Source organism: Ammospiza nelsoni, chromosome 5, assembly GCF_027579445.1.
Source record: "Ammospiza nelsoni isolate bAmmNel1 chromosome 5, bAmmNel1.pri, whole genome shotgun sequence".
NCBI lineage: Eukaryota > Metazoa > Chordata > Aves > Passeriformes > Passerellidae > Ammospiza > Ammospiza nelsoni.
In genome coordinates, this window is record NC_080637.1 from 27,163,902 (window position 1) to 27,189,672 (window position 25,771).

At 34.0% G+C, this 25,771-nt stretch overlaps 2 protein-coding genes across 3 annotated transcripts in view; one reads left to right on the top strand and one right to left on the bottom strand.

Annotated features, from left to right (window-relative positions):
- The window catches only part of IMMP2L (inner mitochondrial membrane peptidase subunit 2), a 412,660-nt gene that overhangs the window by 164,008 nt on the left and 222,881 nt on the right, over positions 1-25,771 (top strand). The gene's annotated exons all lie outside the window — the stretch shown is intronic.
- Positions 1,337-25,771, bottom strand: part of LRRN3 (leucine rich repeat neuronal 3) — a 31,592-nt gene continuing 7,157 nt past the window's right edge. The window contains exon 2 of the mRNA XM_059473363.1: positions 1,337-4,255. Within this exon, the coding sequence (XP_059329346.1) occupies positions 1,781-3,907 (2,127 nt within the window). The 5' untranslated portion in view covers positions 3,908-4,255 and the 3' untranslated portion in view covers positions 1,337-1,780. The remainder of the gene's footprint in view (positions 4,256-25,771) is intronic.

Sequence of the window (25,771 nt, forward strand, 5' to 3'; positions counted from 1 at the left end):
AATATAAGTTAATTTTTTTTTAGTATTGTATTGTGGGTATTTCCTAGCCAGATATTTCAAATACTTATGTTTGCTTCCTCTCTTTTATTAGTGGTACATCTCAGAATGAGGTTTGCTGTCAAATGCCAAAGAAAAATTAATCTATTTCTACTCTTCTGGTTTGAATAACCAGTAAGTACTGCTTTTAATGCATTAATGCATTAAAGCATTTTAATGCATTCCTGAGAGAAAACTATGAAATAAATGGAAACAAAAGTGTGTAGCAATACTTTTCTGTTTCTGAGGAAATTAAATATAATTCTTTATCAATTTCTTCCTCCATTAAAGAAAGTAAACATCCCAATTAATGAAATATATGAAAATTTTAGCCCTATGCCTTGTGTAGAAAAAACCAGCCTTTTTATAAATGAGATTATGAAAAAGCATAATTCAACTCAACTGAGTTATTTCTATGACTTTTAAGAGATTTTACTTTGCTGAAAAAACTGCTGTTACTTTTTTTTTTCCTGCATGTTTGTGCAAAAATGCAAGGTAATATGCATTATGCTATTAAATCTACTAGGTGGATTTATTACTTCCTAGGGATTTCAGGCCTACAGATATGTAGGATATCTGTAGAAGGAATAGCTGTCCATTATTATATACAGCTGCACAAGAATTCCACTGCTTATTTGTTGCTTGTATGGGGATTTTGACATAAAGAATGTCTTTGGTCATGGAAAATGGCTAATACCATGGAGAAGTTTCTGTGAAGAGATCAAAGATGTTATGTTTATCTGATGGTGGTTCACAGTACTACCATGGAAAGCATTGCCATGTATTCTAGAAGAGATTACTTTTGTCAAGTAATAAAATTATGTAATACAGATATAATGAAATAAAGATCTGCAGGCTCACATGTTGCTAAGAGAACAGAAGTATTTCACACAGATACATAAAAGTGTATAAAATAAAAGGATCAAAGAACTATTCATTAACCAATATCCATGCTGAAATCTAATTCAAGTGGGTTTAAGTGGCCTCATCTCCAACACCTCTTTTGGCTTTATAATGCTCTTAGAGTAAATAAAATTTGGTAAAAAACTATCACTAAACTTACATTTCTGTTAGAAACGTTGTACAGCTGAAAATCAGCAAAAATATCGTTTGTGCTCAGATTAGCATTTTCAGGAGAGAGGAGAATATGTAAAGAGATATTTTATCAGACTTTGGATTGTGTTTGTTATTGTCAGACAAGAACTCCCAGAAAGGTGAGGTGTTGTCTTTAGAAACAAACAAGACAAAAAGTATTTTGATTTTAATCAAAAATGTATTTTCTCATTAAAAAAAATTCACATACTCACTGTGTCTACTCTACAGAATTTGTCCATTTCATTACACCATATGTCAATCCTAGTATATCTGTTCACTGCAAAAACTCGTGGCTATTTTGTGTAATACAGCACAGGAGGAGGTATTGCTCAGTTCCACTACTTTTATATAATAATTTAAAAAAAATACAGAAAATGTTCTTGGCTACTTCCACTGTATTCCAGACTTAAAAGTCCCATGAAAGTTCTAGAATATGAAGTTAATTTTATTTGGTTGGTAGAATACCCTTAGAAGCCAGTTAATTAAAATTCTTCTCTCATACTGAATCATATATATTCCATTTGTTGGCAGCAACAAAGTCCAGCCATATAGTTCCTAAGAGAAATATGTTTTTCTTGTTGCCTTTTTATTCAGCACAAATACAGTCATGTGCTTTTTATTTCAGAAAGTAAGTGATATACTGACATATTTATGACATATTTGTTGGTACACCTATTACAGTTGCTTTTACTTCCATTGCTGTGCTTTTTTCTTTGCCCATGTCCCAAAGAGTGATTAGAGGAGGATAAAGCTCATTGAGTGAAAAGGATTGTTTCTTCAGGTAATTCCTTAGATAGCTGTGTCCAATGCCATAGTTCATATCTTGAGAGATGCAGCTGTAGAGATATATCACAGATATGATTCCCAAAAGAGCACCAAGGCTGGCAAGGAATCCTATTATGTTGTTCTTTTCATAGCCTTTCACTTCCAAGTCCAGTCCTTTTGTGGTTACATTGACACACTGTTTCTTATTCTGAGAATAGATAGTGGGAATGTCTATACAAATTTTGTATTCAGTTGATGGATTTAGATGTGTAAGATTATATACCTTTATATCAGACGGTATTCGAGCACTCTGTGCAGCCCGGGAGTCTTCAGCTTTCGGAAAGGCTGTCCATCTGACACTGGACTTCAGAATTTTAGAATTTGCTGTCCATGAAACCAAAACAGAATTAGATTTTATGTCTTTTACTTTAATATTTACAGATCCATTGTGTTCCTGAGGGAAAGAGCCGTCCACTTTAATCATGACTGACTTTAGGTCTGCCCCAACTAAATTTGATGCTATACATGTGTATAAGCCACTTTCTCTCTGTGTTACATCACTTATGTCTAGTGTTCCTTCAGAATGAATGTAGTATTTATCAGAGATAGTATTAGGCAAAAGTTTGTGTCCTGATGGTGTTATCCAGTAGATTTCAGGCTCTGGTTCTGCTGTTGCTCTGCAATGCAAAGAAATATGGCTGCCAGCTTTTAAATCCAATGTAGATGGAAAACTTTCAGGAGCTATCAGAGGAAGACAGATTTCCATCATTTCCCGAAAGTGTACCTGTCTCACATTCTGACCTTGGAATTCAGGAGGGTCTACACAAAACAGGGACTCCGGCTCCATGAACCGAACGTTTGTTTTGTTCATGTTAATCCAGCGGATGACACAGTCACACCTGATGGGATTGCTGTGGATGCTGACTTCCTTGAGGTTCGGCAGGGACTCCACTGTACTGCGGTACAGCGCGCTCAGCGCGTTGCTGTTGAGCATCAGCGACTCCAGCTTGGGAAGTCTGTAGAATGCATTGGGGTGAATGTATGATAATCTGGGGTTATTGGTTGCTTCTATTTTTCTTAAATCTGGCAAATTGTCAACAGCAAGACTATCTATAGAAATCAGTTCAGGCATGTTATTAATTCCTAACTCTTTTAGATGCAGCATATTGCTAAAATCTCCTCGTCGAATTCTGTTAATGGGATTCTTATTTAGATCCAGAAATTTGAGATTTGTAGCCTTTTGAAGAGCGATGTGGGGCACTCTAACAAATCTGTTGTCATAAAAGGAAATGCTTTCTAAGTTGTCAAGGCCAGCCAAAGCATTATCTGGTATTTCAGTGAGATTTATACCTGCTAAAACTAGGCTGCGCAGATTGCTAAGAGGCTTGAAGTTCATGTCTTCAATTCTGATTATTGGATTTTCTCCAATCATGAGAATTTCAAGATTAGGAGTAGCTTCAAACCACTTTCTGTTGATCACTTGCAGACCATTTGAATTGAGATGAAGTCTGAGAAGATTATTGAGGCCTATGAAAGCTCCTGGTGCAATCACAGAAAGCAGATTATGATTAATATAAAGCTCTTGTAAATTGTTGAGTCCAGAGAGACATTCTTCAGGCAGCTCAGTAAGTTTGTTTTCTTCAAGGTACATTGACAGTAACTGTGGTATCTTTCTAAGATTAATACTGGTCACTGAGGATAAATTGTTCTGAGATAAATCTAGACCAGTTAAATTCACTGGGAAGTCTACTGAGTGTTCAATTTTTGCAATATTATTAGTTTGTAGAAGTAGAACTTGTGTGTCAGCAGGCAGTGTGGCTGGAAAATGAAAAAGGCCTAAATCATTACAGTCCACTGTTGGAGCTTCCATGTAGACAGACCTGGGGGTGAACCATGGTCTGATTTCACATATACAGGACTCCGGGCAGTCTGCTTTTTTTCCTACGGCTTGTAGTAGAGCAGTGGTAACTAGACCAAGCAGTAAATTAATTTTGAGTTGCAGGTCCTTCATCTTAGCCCAAATGTTCAGGAAAGTAACAGACCCTTTAGTATTCCACAATTATAGTCCTAGAATTCAGTATGACTGGTCAATTAATACAGCACAGTCTTGCATTTATCAAATGATGATCATGAAGGACTTCCTTCCTGAGGATGTGATAAATTTGTAGCCAACTTGTCCAGTAGTAAGAAGCATTTTGTGGAAATGAAGGTCACTTTGTCCTTGATGACGTAAAATTGATGAGCTTTGTGAAGATGAAGTATGTATAGATGGTCATAGGAGATGAAACAATTCATTTATTTAGTAGTATTAACTTCAAATCCCATGATTGATTAGTGTTTGCAGGAACGACAAGATGACCTAAAATACAAGAAGAGGAAATAATTAGTATAAGAAGCTATAAAGTTATAAATTAATTTAGCCATCTTTTGCTCTCTACTGTTAATTATTGCAAGTAAGAAAGGAAAATGATTGTGGTGTCTGGAGTATTATAGTGGTATCCAGATAGCATAAATTAAGTTAATATAGTAATATGTCTTTAGACTTTTAGCTTGTCATACATCCAGGGGAGTATTGTTCTACAGAAAGATGAAGATCCACAGAGTTTAAAGTAAAATATATCAGTGAGATTTTTCTACATATTTTATCCTCCTTTAAAATACTTTCTTTTCTCTTTCAGTTATCTCTAGAAGCAGACTAATTTCTGTTGGCTTTGAAAATGTAAACACTGAGAAAAATCCTACAGAGCATGAATACTTAACTTTTTTTACATAAAGTTTGTAACTATAAAGAATGTAATTTATCTATAATGAAAGGGAAATGGAATGGTTGGATTAATGCACATTCCTAATGACATTCTTAGGCAAGCCTGTGAGATATTTATACAGAAATATATGAAACTGAAAATCCACAGGTTTTATAATTTTTAATTCTTTTTGTAGCTGCTGTCTAGAAAGAAAACTTTTTTTCTTTTCCTTAAAGTGTTATTTAGAAGGAAATTTGTACCCTATAATAAATAGCTTGTCATCTTGGCAAATTCAGGCTAATCACTGACTTTCTTATTTTGACTTCAATAACATCAATTGCAAGGAGTATTAGCAAAAAAGTGTCTTCAGAGTGATAAGGGAAGAAAAAATTACACTAGCAATTGCTTCTTTTCCCTGTAGTTGCTTCTGTAGTTTTGCAAGAATCTGAAGTCTGTAGACTGCCTTCAGGTCCCAAATTATAGTAAAGACTGAAACCTTGTAGCATCAATGCCACTTGTGGCATCAGTTGTGTGCTTTCCAGATTTCTGGTATGTACTTTCTTTTTGAAGAGTAAAATAAATTTGACTTTGAGTGTACATTTTGTTCCAATCCATGTAAAACAAAAGCTTCTGTATTTTCTTATATAAAGTAGTACACATTCAAGAGCTTCTTTGTTTTCTTATATAAAGTAGTACATATTCACTGCTAAATTTACTTCAGAATATAGACTTTACACTTCCCCCAGGCTTTGTTTCTGAAGACTGCTGTGCTATACACATTTATGCCCTTTCTCCCCTTGCCTTTAGTGCTAAAATTCACATTGACATTGTTTACAAACCTTAAGATCAATGCTTAATTGACATTGATAAATAACTTTGAAGGGGTTGCTGGTATAGATAGGCAGAATTGCAAAAGTTAGGTGTCAAGCATTTGGATTTATGTGTCCTTTCCAGGCCCAGGGGGATTTGGCACAGTGACCACCCAGGCATTCCATAGCAGTGTAGAAGAATGGTGTTGGACTGTGTAAAGTAATATGAGCATTGGGACAATTTGAAGTACATTTGGCAAGTCTTTGAGGCGGTTCTTTGTGTTATGTGCATTTAAGGACATTTAATATTTTATTTCAACATGTAAGTTTATTAATAGAGTGAACAGACAATGTGTGAGATAAACATACAGAAAACATTCTGCTGTTTTGAGGATCAATAGTATGTTTTTATGCACATTGCCCAGTTTATACTAAAATACTAAGACATACTGACTGAAATAGTAAAAATATAATCTGTTCCTTTCTTTCGAGAAATGAGATGAACTTGAGGCTTGCAGAAAAATAAAGGTTTGTGTTGAAAAGTTAATGCCTGCAACTTGCTCTTAATTTTGCCACCAGGAGGCAAGGCAATACCCCTAAGTGGAGTACTGTCACATTTACTAAAGATCTTAGTAGAAATCCTTCTATGCCAAATGCACAGATGTAATTTTCTGTGTAAGGGGAAAAGAGGATGGCCACGTGGTGGAGAATCTTCTGGTCATGTTCTTCATACATACTCTTGAAGCACATTTTGTGCTGACTATTGTATTTTCAATTGGACTGTATATGAAAAATGTATTTCTAGCATGAAAAATACAAAATGTATGTTTCAAAATTTAAAAGATCATTGAAAATCTTAACTGAATTGTAAATTAATTGAGATTCAACAGACTACTACTGCAAATGTCTTATCTCAGCCTTTTGTTCCCACTGTGATTCTCAGGGACTTCTGCTCAGTAGAGATACTTGTGAAAGCAATCTGGGGAAGCAAAACCATGCAGCTGACCTGATTATCTGTCCCTCCCTAAAAATTTGCTATTGGCCACTGTGAAACATAAAATAAGGACCAAGATGAAGTTTTCATGTGTGTCCCAGACACCTGAAAGGCTGTACCATTTAAAGTACATAAACTACATTTTCATATACTTTTGAGCCAACACGCTCCTGTATTTGCATTTATACTCCTGATTTTAAATTCTAGTTTCTTTGGGATTCTCAAACCAAAAGTAAGGGCATCAGTGGATATTTCCATGTCATATATATCAGATAGGTTTTCTGCAAAAGGCAGCAGAAAAAAGAAGAGCTGAGATCTAGGTTGAAATTCGGCTTCGTTATGATTTAATCTGATGTCCTTTCTCTTTCTGGTGAATGCTTTAGCTAATATGTCACCAGCTCAAGCTCATATGGTGTTCTAGCATAAATCATTCTTATTTCTTTGGTTAAAGTGCGTCTGTCTTGTGTAAAATATTCACTGAGGTTGAGTGGCTTGAATAACAGATTGTAGAATAATTTTGACACTTCCAGCCTGCAGCCATCATTCCAAAATACACTGTTTCAATGGAGAAAGATTTTTTTGTTTAAATAGTAGCATATCTATATAAAAAAATGATTTGTTTTTAACTGTCATTCAAGGTGTGGTATAAAATAATGTTTCTAATAGAATGGGCACCACCCATGGTGGCTTATGACATCATACAATCATAGAATAGGATGTGCCAAGTTGGAAGGGACCCATAAGGATCACCTGCTTCTGGCAGGACAGCCTGAAACTAAATCCTATGACAGTAGTACTCTTTTATGACAGAGTACATAAAAAAGTGATACATTGCAACAGCAAAAATTGTATATAATGCTTGGAGTGGCAAAATCTTTTTTTTTTGTTTATAGCAATATTATATTGTGACTCCAATATACATCTTGACTAAGAATTTAAGAAAAAATGGATTGCTGGTGTAAGTTCTCCTGTCCCACTTGAAGTGATCAAAGCCCAGAATCAAGTTAAGCAGTATAACTGCTTAACTGGTTGCAGTGATTGTGTGAGTGTGTCTGTATGTATGTAACTAATTTCCAACCTTGAGATGCCTTCAAATCATTTTGGAGTGAAAAGTGAGCAGTCATTCACTGTAACAAAATAACCTCATGTAAACTGCACTCAGCAGCATAAACTGTATCTGAAGTTCAGTTTCCTTGAAGAATGTGGTGTTACAGAGATAAGTGTTTGTATTGGGAAAAAAAGAATTTAACTTCATGTTACTTTCAACTTCTGGAACGCATTGATTCCTTTTCTTCATTAATGTACTAGTAATAGTAAATACTGAATAAAATTGAATGTAAGTGCTCTTATTAGCAGATTTTCAGAGTTTTTTTTAATGTGTTCTGGTACTTTAAAGCTGAGTGCTTAGTACCATCTAGAGTTTTATGTGAAATTTTAGTAATTTGAATGTTTAGTTTTAAAGGTTCTATTATAAGAAGGGCACGGAGAACCTGAAAGTTATTTGTTCTGTTTCTTTGAGTAGTGTTTAAAGTAACTGAGGTTTACACATAAAAGTTTCTGTGCCAAGAATTCATTTTCTTCCTTATTTTAAAAAAGAAGTTTTTTCAAATAATGCAAGTATGTCAGCAATACCTCTTTGTTAGTGGATTTTGGTGACTTCTCAAGATTATGGAAGTGATGTTTTAAGCAATTCTTAAAAGTCTACTCTGACTTTCTGAGAGTAGAGAACCTTGTACAGGTAAGGCTCCAGAGCAGATTACGACCAGTAAGCTGAGGTGCAGGATAGATGTTTCCACACAAGCAGCAAGAACTGTGCATCATAGTTTTGGAGTCTTTGATGTAGTTCTTTACTCAACTGCACTTATAGATCTTTGTGGGTACTCTGATTGTACTTGTATTTCCACATCCAGATGAAATAGTATGGTTTGCTTCCTAATGTCTGCAAATAAAAAGGCTAAATATTTTATATCTAACAAATTAGTATTCCTTATTAGTGCTTCAGGATTTTTGTTATTGCTTTGTACACTAGAATTTATGTACTAGATGCTTATGCTTAAATCCTTGTGAACAGATTATCTGTTTTTTTCTGGAGGTCAATCCCTGTTGCTGCCCCTACTTGGTGTCCTACTAAACACGGTGTGTCTCTTCCTTTAAGGTATTATCTCTTGTTTTTGGAAAAATGTACCCTGATGTGTGTGACTTTTTGCAGCCTAATTATTTCTTGTGGAAACAATGATTGTTATATCTTAATTAGATTTCTCTGATTTACCACTATTGACAGCTGGAGACTTGATTTACAAGAGGGTATCACCGTTATTTGAGCTGGAAAAGACATTCTGTGAATGAATAAACTGAGCAACATTTGTCATCACTGGAGCAACAGACAGCTAAGAACCAAGTCAGAGTGGGCAGAAAGGAAAAGAAACACGTCAGATTTTGGCAATCATTCTTTTCCACTTCAGCAGTTAGAGAGACAGCGATAAAACCTAAAAATGCAGCAGTGACAGTGCACTGTGCCCTGCTGGCAATAAGGCAAACAGTGCACTTCACAAGGACCAATTTAGGGGTGGCAAGCATTTTGGAAACACAGCTGTTCATACAAAGCTACCTTTCAAACACATCAACTCAGAGAGCACTTCTCAGTTCTTGTCATTATAACCGCTTTGAGCAGTTCCATGGACAGAAATCTGGAAATGTCACTAACCAAAATTGGGTGTGAGACATTCCAAAACTTACTTGGTTTTAGTTATGGCACACAGAGGTTTTTTGGGTTTTCTGAATGTTGATTATTAATATATATATAGACTGGAGTTTGAACATTTAATATCTTTCTATTTATAAAGTTTTTTTTCCTTGTTTGTTTCGCGGCCAAAACAAACAAAAAATGCTTCCTTGGGGATTTTCTTATTACACTACAATTAATAAAAAGATGCAACATCTTATATATTTGACATATTTCATTAAGGCACAAAAAGTTAGTATTGTAGGTATAATAGACTTTCATACAGAATTGGTTTTGACATAATATTTATAGAAGTAAGCTATAATAACTCATCTGAGAGGATTCCTGAAAATTATATAGGCAGTGTAAAAATGGAAAGCATTTCTGCTAGCCTATGCAGACTTGCTTTCATTCCACTCTCTGGTGTTTCGTTCTGTTTCTCTTTACAGAAGAGAATATGCTCACTGTAATATGCTCTTAATATTTTATATTCCTACGTGTAGCTAAGATATAGCCTCACATTGAAAGACAAATGAGGATTTTCTAGAAATTTTGTGTTTCTGAGATGTTCTTGAGAGTGTCAAATGTCTTAAGTTGAAAATCTCTAAAGTGAGTACCTGAAATATCTGGACATTTGTGAAAAATTTGGATAGGGCTCTGCTAGGACCTTGACTAATTTTAAAAATTCTCTTTACTTTTTTTCTAATGTTTGATTTTTAGAATTTCAGACTGGCCCTGAATAGCATTACATGCAAGATGTAAAAGAAATGGTAAAGGTGGTATTCAACCCTAGAAGCAATTGGAACTATCTGAATAACTATTTCAGCATGTGTATTTTTATTCATTTTGTGAACTTGTTACAACTCCTTTTAATTTTTCTCCTTAAGTGGAATAAATTTGCTTGAGGAAAAGCCACAATCTTGGAATGTTTAATATGCCTGTAAAACATGACACGTTCTCATACCTTAGACCATTGCAAGAATGACAAGATTTTATAAATAAGGAAATTTTTTTTATATCAATGGACATTTTGTGATTTGAGGTGACTTTAATCTACAAATACAGATAGGGTCAGAAAAACATTATGATCAGCTGCATTTACATGAGCTTTAACCTTTGTCTCTCACTAATTGGCTTACTATTCTTTTGTTCTTGTTTACAGTCTCTTAGTGGAGTTTAGCAGATATAAGAGGAATTATCACCACACACAATTCATTCAGATCTTACTATAGTTCTCATTCCTGTATCAATCAAAAATTACATTCCAGTATTTTGAAAAATATTGCAATATATTGAATCTTACAGCTTAGAAAACACAGTATTCAAAGTAGATGTAATGAAAGCAAAAGGTTAAATGAAATCCAAAGGAATAGGTATATATATATTAATTTATTGTATATGCCATTCTAGAATAACTTTTCAATGGATATAAATGAAATTTCACTAAAATATGTTCTAAAAAATGGAGGATAGAAAAATATTAGTATGTTGACTAGCCTGTTTTAAATGGAATTACCATCACTGACGATGGGATGGCAGACAGCTTTGGGAGTACCTGTGTGTGCAGTAAGATGTTTGTCAATCAAATTCAAAAAGCTTAATAGAAGTTGTATTTTTGTTACCATTATTAATATGGTGTCAGCACCATTGTACATTGGAGCTAAAGCAGTGGATCAGGACCATCACCTAGTGTGTTCACTTGCTGCTAAACATAACCCTGATCTTTACTCCATGGAGCTTAAAAATGAAATGCAAGATAAGAAACAACTGATAATAGAGATGGGTAAGAGAAAAAAGTCAGGGTGGCAATTTCTGAATATCCTTGGGTTTATTCTTCTCCTTTAGCAGTAGTCTACTAGTTTACTATCATGATCCTGCATTACTTTTCTAGTCTTTAATTTTAGATTTTCCTTCTATTGTTCTGTCTCTCATGTGCTTTTAACTTTTAATCATACACTACCTAGCCATTGAATACATCTCTCGTTTCCACAAATGTCACAGCAAAAGGTGATGAAAAGTTACTTTGATCTCACAAAGGAATTAATCATTTCAGTAATTACAGTTACCACCTATTTTTTTGCTTCTCTTAATTTAAAGAGCACAAAATAATTTTTTTTGGTGAGTGGAGGTTTTAGAAAATTGTATTTATATGACAAGAGTGAATTTCAATGACAGCCACACACTTCTTTACCATTTGTATTTTAACTTGTCATTTGTGATTTGAGGTGACTTTAATCTACAAATACATATAGGGTCAAAAACATTATGATCAGCTACATGTACATGAGATTTTTCATATGGCTTTACAAATGTTCTAATTTGTAGTATGGCTTTACAAATCCTCTTGCAATATATTCAATGCTTGTCCATTAAACTATGCATAATTTTATTTACTTGGATCAAGAAAAAACAACTAAAAAGAACCTGAACTGATTTTATTTCTTCTTCCTCAATCAGATATTTCATGTATAATTCTGATGTTTTTATATAGAGATGTATCACATTGCGAGTATTACATATACATTTTCTAGTTGTCAGAGAAAACAGACTAAAATGTTACCAAAAACTTTTCAAAATACCTTGGTATCCTTGGTGTAGTTCTTAGCCTTCAACAGATTACACTGTGTGACTTAATTATCATTGCCATTATTGAGCAATTATGTACAAAAATGATGGCTGTAACTTAAGAAAGTAATATGTTAGTTTAATTTAGATTTATTCGTACATGTTCAGCTTCCTTTGACAGTTGTCATGTTAGCAGTGGAGAAGCACACATTGGCAGTTACCTAGGCACATAGTTGGCAAGAGAGCAGTCACGTTCTGGATGTGGGTGCATGTACCCAGCTACCAGATGCTTCTAGCAGATGGCCAGAACTAAAGATTTCAGACCAGTTTTGGCTTGATTTTCTAGAAAGCTACCATACAGATTCTGCAAGTCTGTAGTACATTTGACTAGTAAAAAAGCCTAGCCAAAATCCAGCAAAGCTACTGGCAAAATCTGCATGTGTTTTGCCTCTGGAGCTCTCAAAATGTAAATATTAAAAATGCCTAAACCATAGAAATAGGTGTTTTCAGATATGTATAATAAAGGCAGAAGCAGGTACTGGCTGTACTTAGCACATGATATTTTCCATGAGAATTGATTTGTCTTTTTCTTTCTTTTTTTCCTTTTTTTATCAGGGGGAAAAAGGTCACTGTAATAAATTAGCATAACAATAAACATGGTAACTTTAGGAGTTATAATTTCTATTCTATAATTTGTCAATAACAGTAATTTAGGCTTGGAAGTCCTAAATTACTTTAAGTTGTCAGTCTTTAATGGCAGCCTCTGAATATTTAGTGAATTTACCTTTTAGTTTATTGGTAAATTTATGGTTTGTCTGGGACATAGTCACGTCAAGGGAAATGCTCTTATAATAATAATATTAAAAAATGTCCACTGTGCATTGTATTGAATATCAACTATAATAATCCAAAAATTTAAATGGGTTTAATGAATGCGCCTATATCAGCAACATTCTGCTACAATCACATCCAGTAATTGATGTATGTTTAGAACAGATTGCATGAATTTTGCTTTGAGATACATGATAGAAAAGTATTTATTGCTTATCATTATAGTAAACAAAAACTAAAAACCAAAAAATGGCTTATTTTTTAGCAGCCAGTAGTGGATGAGAGATCTCTTATGTATATTCCTACCAAATTAGGCTGACTTGCTTTTTTATAATTGTGACTACATTTGGTGATTACTTTCATTCAGAGCCACCTGGGGAATGAGGTTCACAATATATTGTTCAATAAAAAATGATATTTTTTGGATGTTTTTTGTAATTTATATAGTGCTTTTGTAATTTTTTTGTCATTTTCTTGTAATTTTTTGGTAATTTTTTGGTTTTTTTTTCCTTGAGGCAGTGTATAGAAATGGATCGCTAAGAAATAATACTTCAGGATGCAAGAACTGACAATGCATAAACCAGAATAATATTGTAAAGATCAGGAAATAAAAGTTCTCTTTTCTGCTGTGTTTTATAACAGTTGGAGTAATTTAGGCATACTCATAACTCACAGAGATACTGTAATGTACTGTTTTGATTACAGAAAGTATTAGGGTTTTTATTTTGCTTTAATTACAGTTTTTGCTCAACTGAGCATGTAAATAATAATATTACATGTTATGGGTTTTTTTCATGTGATTCTCAAAACAAATGTTATATTTAGACCTCAAATTATGGGTTTTTTAGCTTTTATAACCTATTTGTTTGCTCTAATCCAAACTATATGTTTACCATGGTTCACTTTTTATTTCCCCAGAAATACATACATAAAAATGATGATATAATCTTCTCAAGATTTTCTTTTAAAAATAAGACGAGAAGAAAGATATAAACAGCAATACTTACAGTTAATAATAATATTCCTTCTCCTTCCTAGTTTATGTCACTACAGCAAAATAATCTTATAGTTCCTGGAACATTAACTGAATCCTCTTTCAAGTGTTTTTGTTTCCTTTCAGAATTGGAAGTTTATTTAAACCCATTGATCTCACTCCATTATTTCCCAATGTATAACTCTTCTGGTGTTTTACCGTTATTTTAAAATATTCTTTTAAATTTTGTCTGAAGTGAAAGATTGACTCAATTCCTTAATGTCAGATGATTTGGCTCATTAGCATTGAACAGGATTACTTCAGCTATGAAACTTATCTTGATTTTGTATTTCTTTCTTAGCTTTTCAGAATCTATCTTTGCATCCTGAATTTTGGATGCCAAATTTGACATCAACACAAAATCTGAGATTCTGATCTTCCAAAGAATTTTGATCAGTGTTTATTGTTCAAGAATTCATACCAATCAACCAGATTGCAATCACTGTAATCAAAAGTTTGCATTAGATTTTCCATGCATCCTCTTTCTTGCATTTTTTTGTGATTCCTGCTTATGATTCCAAAACTTTGGATAGACATATCTGCTGTGTAGAGAGTGCTTATATAGAGGCATGTAGGAACACTACCTCACACATTATGATCAGAACGATGGAGATGCACGGATATATTTGTGCCATGAAATGTCTCTTGCTATGGAAAATTGCTCTTCAGGCCGAAGAAAAGGAAAGTTTGAATTAAGATACTGAAAAGATGCTATTAGTGGTGATTATGGAACAGCTTTCTTTACCAGATGTATTAAAGTGGGACAGATAAACCATTTCAAACTATCCTCCTAAAGATTGGATTGGATTCCAAAGAAGGCATAATTTTATGCCAAATCAACCCCCATCTTTACTCTAAGGCATTTTTTAAAGCCTAACATCAGCTTTTGTGCTTTCAGATAATGGCATGGTTGTCTTTTTCAGCTGTAAAACAACTTGAGTAAGTAAAGATGGATCTTACAATAGTGTGATATTTCAACGATATTTCAACAAGTTATGCTTTTGGAGTCTAGTTCTAATTTCTGATTCAAAGGTGGAAGTCATCCGAGTGATTATCAGAAGTAAGGAGAAAGACATGGTATGCTTGATTACTCATAGAGGGACCACTGGCACCAGAATGCCTGTGAAAAAAAAACTATGACCCCAGCAGATGCCAAAAGTCATGTTAGCTTTTTGGCTACAGGTAAGAACCCTCGTGAAATGCTGTATATGGTGCCGATCACAGAGGTTCAATACAACAAATTGCAATTAGGGCAGAATCAGTTGGTATGAGGAAAATGATAATAAATATTCTGAAAGAGGATGAAGGTGCTTTCTCTGTAAAACAGTTTTAGATTTGTTGACAACAGAGGAGAAAGAGTTGTTAGTTCTTTGTACAAATATTTAGTACAGTGACAAATCATTTACAGCTAGATGAAGAGTAGTTATATTTATTGAATAAACATGGAGTAGTTTTTCTTCCTCTATGTGCATTATAATTCTAGAAAAGTATGTCAGCTATGAGGGGCCATATGAAGATTAATTGCTGGTGGTCTTTGTTGAATTAATAAATGGTTCTCCCCAGTTAACTAGGAGTATGTATGAAAACTAACTGGAACTAATTGAAAATACATACTGCCACGTATGAAAAATAATTGAGAGTATATACAGAGAAAACATTGTGGGCAAACATAATGGAAGAATACTTAGTGTCCTAGGTAAATTCTTTGGAGGCATAGAAAATACATAGGAAATCTCTGGATGCATGCTGAAGGTGATGACTTCGGTATTGTTTTTGCATACATGTAATGGGCAGTATTTAAAACTATATATGCTGCTATAATTGAGAAGAAAAATACACATACACCATGGAAGACTTTAAAGCAGCAAACATAGATATTTGGAAGGGTGTATTGACTTAAGTTGTCCTTCCTTAGCTCGTATGGTAAAACCAGGCAGACAGCATCCCTATCCTATAGCGTTTGATTGACCATCTGAAAAAAGAGGTTAAAATGTGGAGGTGTTTCTCTAAAAATATTAATAGGTCTTCTGTGTTGCAGCAGTGCATAACAGGTAGTGCACATAATTTGAAAATAATTCACTTGATGGAGTTAGCTGATGCAGTACACAAACCAATACCAATTAAAAAGAATTGAGGGCTAATATGGTTAATCATAATATAAACAGGTAAATGAGGATAATCCAGCTTTGGTGTGTGACTTTGTTCTGCCAGTGCTTATACATGTGAACTAAATATATAGTTTAGTTCTCTTGCAGTATAATTATCCTTCCTTCAGGCAATAGTTGTCTCCTTGTTTGATATTATAATGATATATAAACCACCTGTCTGTCTCCTTGAAAATGACTTTGTGTCCTCTGTTAATGAGCTAGGAAATGTCACCTCGAGTTGCTTTAACATTCCTAATACAAAGAAAATAAAACATGGAAAGGATTTGAAGATCAAAATCCATAGCAGTCCTTAGGTTTCTTTAAGTATGCTTTAAACTGTCCTTATCATCCTATCCTGTTGCATGTGGGAAATGCAAATTTTGAAAGTAAATCCAAATTTGGAAAATGGCATGCAGAACACTGACTTGTCTAATTCCTATATTTTCAAACCTTGACCAATCAGGTTCACTTTCCATTACTGGTTGAGGAGAATGATCCTGGTGTATTTCTGAGATTTCAGCTCTGAATCTCTGGTAATCCAGTAATCTGCAGTTGGTAAAAGGTTGAGATTATCCTATGATTAAATGAATAGACAAAGCATCATATATGAATGGCTGAGAACTTGAAAAGTCCTGAAAACATTCCCTTGAAGGTGAAGAATGTTTTTTTCTGTCTCTTGGTATTCATGAGCAATAATGTGAGCAACATCCAGGGAAGATGAAATAGCATTTGAAACTTACAGAAGTAATGAGTAGAAAGTCGAGCTGTTATGAGGTAGAATAGCTTTGTTTGGCAGCCCTTCAGGAGCAGGCTTTTAGGACTTGCATTTCAAGCAGTAAGGAAAATACCCTAAAGGTCATAAAAATGTTTGGCTTGAAAATCAGGTTTTAGTTTCATTATAATTCCCAGGTTGCTGTTAAAAATTAGAATTGAATGTAAATTGATAAGATACAAAGAATTTTGCTGCTTGGTTGCCTTTTTTGTACAAATACTTATTTTTCAAGCCTCAATTTTAAAAACATTTTAAATATTTTTTTATTGGAACAAAAATACTTAAGATTTATTGAGATATGTTCTCTCCAAAGTCAAGATGTCTCAATCCTTTTTAATATCCTTGTAGTTTATATCATCTGGACACAGAAAACTGATATTCACTAGCCTAATGTTTTAATGAAAGATGGCATTTCCAATGCAGGTGGAGACATAGATACTCAGTAAAAAACCACTATAATTAGCTTGAAAGAAATAAAAATGGAAAATTACAGTTACATGTTGACAAAGGTAAGGCAAGGCTTGAAATTCCTTTGAACACTGTTGTGTAGTGATCTGCACCAGCCCAAAAATTTTTAGCAGGTTATGTTCTTAGTAGCTTGATCTATTACCAAACCCTTTTTTATCAAGGGAACTCGTGCTTTGAAGTAAATTTTTGTTCTGTTGACAGTGAGAAAAACATCTGAATGTTTCTCTGGATTAGATATCCTTTTCCTTATCATGACTGTCCAGGATGATAACCTAATAAGATGGTACCAAGGACGTTCTGGTTATAGCTAATGCTCAATGTTTGTGAATTAAAGGCTAATTATTAGCTATGCTTAATTGATAAGCATTCATAAATGTTTTTTGCTTAGGCTGAATAATCTCATTTTAATGCTCTGTAGCTACCAAACTAACAACTAAGGAAATGTTAAAATGAAGATGTCTTGATAAGCTTTCTTGTCTTTCTGGTTTTCCAAGCTATTTTCAGGGTTTTAATCCTTTCAGGAATTGCTATTAGACTTCCCCTATGTTAGAGAAGTAAGAATTCTATTCTGTTAAAGCAGAAATGCTGCTATTCATGTCCCCAAATGCTTCCCTTATATAAACTCAATTTCTAGAACTGTTAAGGGGAAGGAGGCAGCATTTCTCTCCACTGAATTTGTATTATAATGTAAAAGAAACTTACAGCAAACTTTTTTGATGAATGGGAAGGTTTGTTTTGATTTATTTTGTTTTACTCTATAAAGTAGTACATTATACACAAATGTCATCCTTGAAATCCAATGGAAAGATAAATCAGCACATTCTAGTAAAAAAATCTTTCTGGTTCATTTGCTTAATTGTGAAATAGCATATTTTTCAAGCTGTTATTAAGGTCTGAAATGATTAACCTTCATTAGTTTGGTAATTAGTTTAGGCAGATTGTTTTGGAACAGGCTCATTCCTATCTTACTGCTATTGAGTCTGTAATACTTTTGTTATGAAAGTTGCTCTCGGTGAATTTTTCACCATGGTTTTAATTGCTTTCTCTTTTAAAAATAATAATAGCTAAGCAGCATGAAACAGAATTTGTTTCACTGGAAGAAAAATCCTTAGTTCCAGAGGCTACCCGTGCTAGTTTGATATTTTAATGTTTACAAGTGTTAGGTTTCTGCGTGTCAGAGAAAGAACTTCCCAGGGTTACAAAACCATAGGGGACAGATACAGGTAATTCTTTGGGTCTATCAGGCAACATACATCTAATGCAACAGTTCCAATAGTCTTTATTATTTATCTTTTTTATTTAAATATTCAAAATTATTAGCATCAGATTTCAGTGACTTCTGTCTGATGTGACAATATTCATGGGAGTACTGACATTTCGCTGCAAAATTGCATCTATTTCTTCATAAAGTAAGCATTGTCAGTAGAGTTATAAATAAAATTTCAATGTCTGGCTGCAGGAAAGGAGGATACAGACAGAGCATTCTGCAGTATGGGCATGTGTCAGAATCCAGCTGAGGTTAATTGTGGTCTCATTTAATTTTGTGCCTGCAAAATATTTGTAATACTTATTGACTGGAAATCAACTTAAAGTAGTTCTATGCCTTTCACATCCTGATTTGTGGGATGCTGTTATGTACCATTATTATATTCACAGTCTTCCTGCCAGCCAGGTTCAGAATTTAAAAGAAATATATTTGGCTAAAAAAATTGTCAAAGTATTCAGAATGACTATGATTTTCTTTAATAGATATTTCTTCAATTTGATCATCTCAGCTGCTCCTTATGTTTGTAAAATATTACATTTAATTGTTGATTTATGCTGAAAGGATTAGGTACAAACAGGTTTTGGTCTGCTAGAGGCAAATGGGAGAGTAAGATGAGGGCAATGAGAAGGGCTGAGTTTTTTTTCCTACTTTCCATTCTCTTAGTCACCATCTTTGGAAGTTAACGGAGTTGGAAGTTAAACCAAATTGAAGTTAATTCTAATTCTACTCCATGCAGTGATTTCCAGCCCTTCTCATAAAAAGAAAAAAATTTAAACATTTGTTGCTTTGTCCTTTGAGGGCTTTTTTTCCACTCAGACTTAGGCTCTCTTCCTAATGGCTGTTTGGGGACCCATGAGGTAAGAATTAGACTTCTCAATCCTTTAGGCCTAAAAGAGATGAATGAAACCAGCATTCACAATGCCATCAACCTGTTACGAGAGCTCAGTGTTTGCCACACATAATCTGAAAAGTCTCAAATTCTAAGCCAAGCTCCATGTCTCTTTGAGTTACTGATGTTTCCTACTTTCTGCACTGTGCTGTCATGTGTGCTAGATTCTATTTACCACTTCTTGGTTACAGTAGTTAACTGTATGTTTAACGCTTTTTCTTTTTTCCATGTAACCAGTCTGAAAAATACACAATAATTCATATTTGTTATTTGATGTGCTGAGTTTACTGTTACCTCTGTGTAATACTTTATGTTAGAGGTGCTTTAAAAGCAAATGACTCACTTTTCATCAACTGTTGCTTATGAACTTTGTTGAATCCAAGCCAGAATATGCTTTACAGCTGAACAATTTCAAGTAATAGACTCAGAATTCAATTTGCACAGCTTTTTGTGTGCACACAGATTTATTCCTGCAAACAAATTTGAAAAGCAGAAAAAAAGCAAATATGATTCAGAATGTCTGGATTCTGAATGCAATGTAACTTTTGCAAAAATGCTTAGCAATTTTTTAGACTTTTTATTTCTATGTAATAGACATAAGTTCTAAATATACCAGGAATACTTCTAGAACTACTTGTAAACTATTTACTGTATTCTTAGATGCAAGGAATTTGAACAGAATTATCCAGTGCAGTGTTTTCTTTCTGCTGAGGGATGTTTTTTATGCCATTTAGGAAACTCCATTAATTCCTGAGGGCTCAATTGTGTCTGGTTAGGCAGAGATTGTAGAATTGTGTGGTGATGAGCTTCATTTTCTGAGATAACCACATGGACATAGAGTGCCTCTGGGGCTTAGGCTTGTACAGTCACAAAAACCTTATCTTTCTGAGATAACCACATTGACCTACAATGCCTCTGGCTGTGGAAATGGTGGATATGAGGACAGGAACTTCAAAAAGGAGGTCTCAAACATCATTAATGGTATGGAAAGCAAAAATCATCACGACCCACTCTTTTCTATATAGACAATAAGATTTCTGACTGCTCTTTGCTCTCTGCCTTCTGTCAGAGATCTAGTCAACAACCAGGTCAAATTTGCATCAGTTTGTTTCCAGCGTTAAAAATAAAAATGAATTTCCCTTAAACCAAAGCATATCATAATACAGCATGTACTCTGTGATGTTTCATTGATAAGAAAAGTATTGCATAGACAAATCATCAGGAGGGTTCATTATAGACACAAAATTGTTGCTCTCTCGTCTTGAAACAACAGGCCTGTGGCCTGACATTTAATCAGAGCAAGAATGGCAGTTATTGAATCTCACATTCACTGAGTCTCAAATTAAGGTGACTTACTTATTAAGGCAAATAAACTGCAAAATACTATTTTTTAAACATATTTTTCTTTTATAAGTTTCTGTGCTTGTGCTTTCACATGAAGGTGTGCTTTGCGACTTTAACCATACAGTGACTTTAAAAAAATGTATTTCTGTCCCTTTATCAAGTATATTTAATATACTTATTTTATCTGTTTATCTACCTAGACCAATATAAGACAAACCAAATGCAGGATTTTGTTTAAAAATAAAGAGAATTATTTTTAGACTTATACCAATAATAGCTTAGTATTTGTTTCTCTTGAAAGTGTCCTTAGAGCCAGTATTGTTTATATAAGACGTAAAGTAAGTAACAGATGGAGAGTTAGCAGTGACTCAAATGCTTACATGCAGATAGATTGTACAATATGAAACCTCTGTGATGTTGAGTGGCTTTGCAATTCTCTACCCAGTGTGCCTAAATGTAATGAAGTGTTTGTAAATTCTCACAAGTTGATGGAAGATTTGATGCACTCAAATAACTAATCTGAATATTTCTTGGTAGAAATTAAATTTTATGTAGTATTTTGACTCTACTTTTACTTGTAATAGAGGTATAGATTACAGTTTATTGGTATTTACATCATTGATAATTGTTTTGCATCTCACTATAAAAAACAAGGTTGAATACATGCATAGCATATTAGAATTGCCATTAAGCAAATGATTCCAAATTAATGTTTTGCCTCTCTATGCTATGCAAAACAAATTTTCTCCAATTAATTTACAATTGATTACTCTATAGTATGTCCCAAGGGAACACAAAAACGCTCTGTTTATATGTTCCCTGCTATTGTTTCTGTAGTTTGATTAAACCAAACATCACAAGAATCCAAAGGGAAGCATATGCTCATAGCAGTAATGTCTGAGGCACTTTTAGTTTGAATGCTTCCCAAAGCCTAAATACAGAATTAGCCTCTATTAGTTTACCCTTCCAATCCAAGATAATGCTGCCAGATCTGTTCAAAACTTCTAACCTGTTCAGGAGTTATGCTTGTGCTCTTGTTTTGCTTGTCAATCTAAGGCTATAATTTGTAGTTTTAGCTACATGCCAAAATCCTCATCCCTGATAACCACAGGAAAAATGTATCTGGGCTTATTTTCTTCTGCCAAGATGTTCCTTAGCTTTTGTCTTCTTTTCAGGTATGTGATGATATAGAAGTCAGCAGAGATAAGTAAAACAGGCAGAGCAGCATTTACTGGTTAGAGCTTGTGAAAATAGCTAGCAGGAAGAATATTTAAACATACAAATGCTTATGTAAATCCAAAGACTTTTTAATTTTTTATTATTCTGTTTCAAGTACAAATTTAGAAATATTTTTACTGTCTTCATGGGCAAAGTTGTGTATTTGGAATGAGAAGTGAGGAAATAACCAAGTGTTTTCCTCTATTCTAGTAAAAAATATTTTTGGGTGGAAACCAGAAAAAAAATCACTGGAAGATGGGAAAAAATGCTTAACATTGACCTATAAACTATAAATTATGAGCTGTGGCTTAGTTCCTGAGCAGACTGCTTGGATAAAGGCCTGTCTCTAGGACCAGGGGCTGTGGATCTCCTGTGGACAGAGACTCATTTCCAGGCTTCAAAAGTGAGAGTGACAGAGTTTTCCTTAAGATATGTTCATTAATGGCTGACTTCAGTTGACTCCTTTTTTATTATTCTGGTTATTTTGTACTACATTCCATGACATCTCATAAATTACATAGGGCCTAGACATGTAAAAAAGAGTTCTGCATTTTGGGGAGGGAGGACATATAATTAATGAGCAACTGCAAAATCCTTTAATTCTTACTTTGAACTAAGTCTTAACCTTTAACAGATTATGAGAATTTGAGATCTTCAGAATGATTGCCACAGAATTATTACAGAATCATAGAATTATTTGGGTTGAAAGGGACAATAAATATCATCTTATTTCCAACCCCTCCCACCATGGGAAGAGACACCTTCCACTGTACCAGGTTGCTCAGGTCCCTATTACACTTTGGAAGATGATATACTATAAATCATTGAAGAACTTTTGAAGTCTTTGCTTATTTTCTACTAGAACTGTACTAAAAAATGCAGAAAACAACTATCAGGTTGGACAGAGAATACATTTTTCTCCATACAGCTCCTAATCTTTGTTTTTAATTCACACATAAACCAAAAAGAAAATGAGTTTACAAAAAACATACAATACTCATTCTTTAATATGCTTTCTTAAAACTTTCAGAAAATACATGGACATGCTGGCACATGAAGTTCTGAATTCTCTGTGGTGCTGAGAGATCCTAATAGAAGTGCACAATATTATTCTTTTGCAGGCTGCTCTGTACCTCAGAAATAAACTGAGTAACATGTGGCAGTTGCTAGGGTAACCAGTTTTCTGCATTTTGCAGAAAAAGTCCAAGAATAAAACACATGTAAATTGGCAGTGTGGAAAGCAGTATCATATACAGTCTCATATCTCAATTTCTTCTTTATGGTTTTCCTCTATACTATTTACATAACAATGAATTAGATCTGCTTCATCTTTTACTTTGAATCTTCCATACACTTGTATTTTGCATGGCTATGAAAGGCATTTAAGCTTTCAACTGCTAAGCTTAAACTGGTTTTTGCCCTGTCAAACTATCTAGATTTACTGTCAATAAGATATAGCTGTGGTTGCTGTAAGTGCTGATCATGTTTGCCGTGTGTGATTATCAGGGCATGTAAACAGATATTAAATTGAATTTTAAAAGTTGTCCTTTGCACTTAAATATGATTTCCTGTAATTGTTCAAATTATTCAAATTCCATTAAGCATCTATCTTGACTATGAGAGTCTGAGTTAAAAGCCAGCAGGCATTTAGAAAGACAAGATTTTCTTGTTCTCACAAGGGTCCCATTTAGGACTGAACTGGAATTCCTTTTAAAGCAAACCTATCTGTGCTTGTTTTGGAAAATGTTTGTTAATAAATTCTGCAAATTACTGCATAATGAGAAATGCATCCTTGTTACAAGAAGAAATTATTTTATAATGAATCATTAACATTTTGATTTGAGTTACATTCAAATACTTAACCCTAGTGAATGCCAACAAGCAGACTTTGCCTGGAAGATGTAATGGTCATAGGTAAACATAGACTATATAGCCTATTATTTTGTTGAAATTGTTCTTCTAAAACTTTTTTATTCTTCATACTTTTGAGTTCAGAGTATTCCAGTGCTAGAATATTTACTTAGGGAGTTGCTACAATACCAGTGATATATATTAGCAATAAAATTTACTTTTTTTCAGAAACATTCTTCTTTAAAAACATTATCAAATTATAGGTTTTACCCATCTTAAAGAATAGAAATGCAATCTGTCTGCATGGGATGGTTCTAATATGAGAAAAATGCTTTAAAGGCCTTCTAACCCTCCCTTTAAACAGTACTAAGTAAATCTCATGACAGTGATTTTATGCACGTGCAGAACTAAGAACAGAAAGAACTGTCTAATGTTATCTATTGATAAGATCAGAGCAGAGGCTGGAATTTAGTGCTGCAGGTTATTTCTGTCCTGCTTTACACTCCATGGCTTCCATGAGGTTACAGCTATTAGTATTATGTGGTTCTAGTTTGTTGTCCTTTCCACATTGCTTTTTTCAAAATTAGGACTTACATGGTGTCCATTTAATCATCTGTAAAAGGGTACTCTAAATTTTAGGCAAATTTAATTGAGCAATTTGTGTTTTTTAAATTAGTCTGGTAGAGTATCTTGATAATCTTGATAATGGAGTAAGTAATCTTGATATTGGTGATAACTGTGGAAACTCAGCATAAATAACACCTTCAAACTAACAGGTTTTCTCAGTAGAACCACTTCTCATGAAACTCACTGCAGGTTTATACCATGTAAAGAGTGAAAGAGTTTAAAATTCACTACATGAGGTAAAATACCATGCTAGGAAGTTAAAGCCAAAGTTTAGCACTTAATATGAAGTGCTCTAATTCATGATCGCTAAAGCTGTATTTTTGAAGCTGTGTATAAAGCTGTAGTGTATTCAGTCCCAGATCTGTGGAAAACACTGAACACCTGGCTGAGCAGAAATACAGAGATTACAAATTAAGATGGTAATGTTTCAGGGAATCATGCTTCAACTAGAAAATAGTTGCTTTCTGTTAACTGAATAAATATAGTGTGTTATTTTAAATTTTTTAAACAACCTAGTAGGACATTTAAAGCATTTTTAGTGTTCTGCTGGGATTTCACTGGAGTACTCTTTGCTGTTACCTACTCTTGTAGGTAACAGCAAAGCAAATATTGCCTCATGTCCAAATGGGGTTTTATTTCCTTCAGCAGTCCAGCAGACTGTCTGCCTTTTCAGAATTTTCAGCTCCATACAACTAGCTCAGAGACAGATTGAACAGTGCCCTTCACCTCTAGTAACATCTAAATTGCCCTCATGTGATGCAGTCACACCAAGACATCTGAGCAGGCTCCGATGACAGCGGTGCTGTGCATGGTTTCCCAAGGCAGGGACGGCAGAGAAGAAAGCCTTTCTATTGAGAGGGTCATCTTGGCAGAGTCAAGTGGAAGGGACCTCAGGAGCTCTTTAGTCCATCCTCCCACTCAAAGCAAAGTCTGCTCTTATGCCAGACAAACTCATGGAAGGTAAAAATCAAACTGGAGTTTCTTAATTCTTGCAAATCTTGTTCTTTGGCCATTCCATTGCAAACAGATCGTGGTGGATTCAATATTGTACTTTGACATACCAAACAAGATTTATTTCAAAGCAATGCTAATGCAAATTTATTTTTTATGGAAGTGAACATTTTCCTCAGCCTTGAGCATTGATTACTCTTTATTGAAAAAATAAATATCTACACTGTAATTAATGATGGAGTAGATGGCTTTAACAAAATTTTTTCAGACTTTCTGAAAGTTTGGCCAACCTCTATGCGAGAGATTAAATAGTAGTAAAGTGTATTTATACCACAACTTTTAATGTGCTTATAGTAACATTAAATCCATTTACTACAATTAGAGCAGCTGTAAATGGGTAGTCTACAATCTCAACATAACCATTATAGTTGGTTATAGTTTTGTGGACATATTTGTGTCAGGCACAGATATTGTGTGTTTATTTATACACACAGTTATAGTTTTGCTGACATATTTGTGTCAGGCACAGATATTGTGTTTATTTAAACTTTTTATAATTTTTTCATAATTTTTAATGGTTTCTACACTTGTTGCTAGGATTGACATAATGGCATCCCAACATAAGATGCTTTTTGAAGAACTG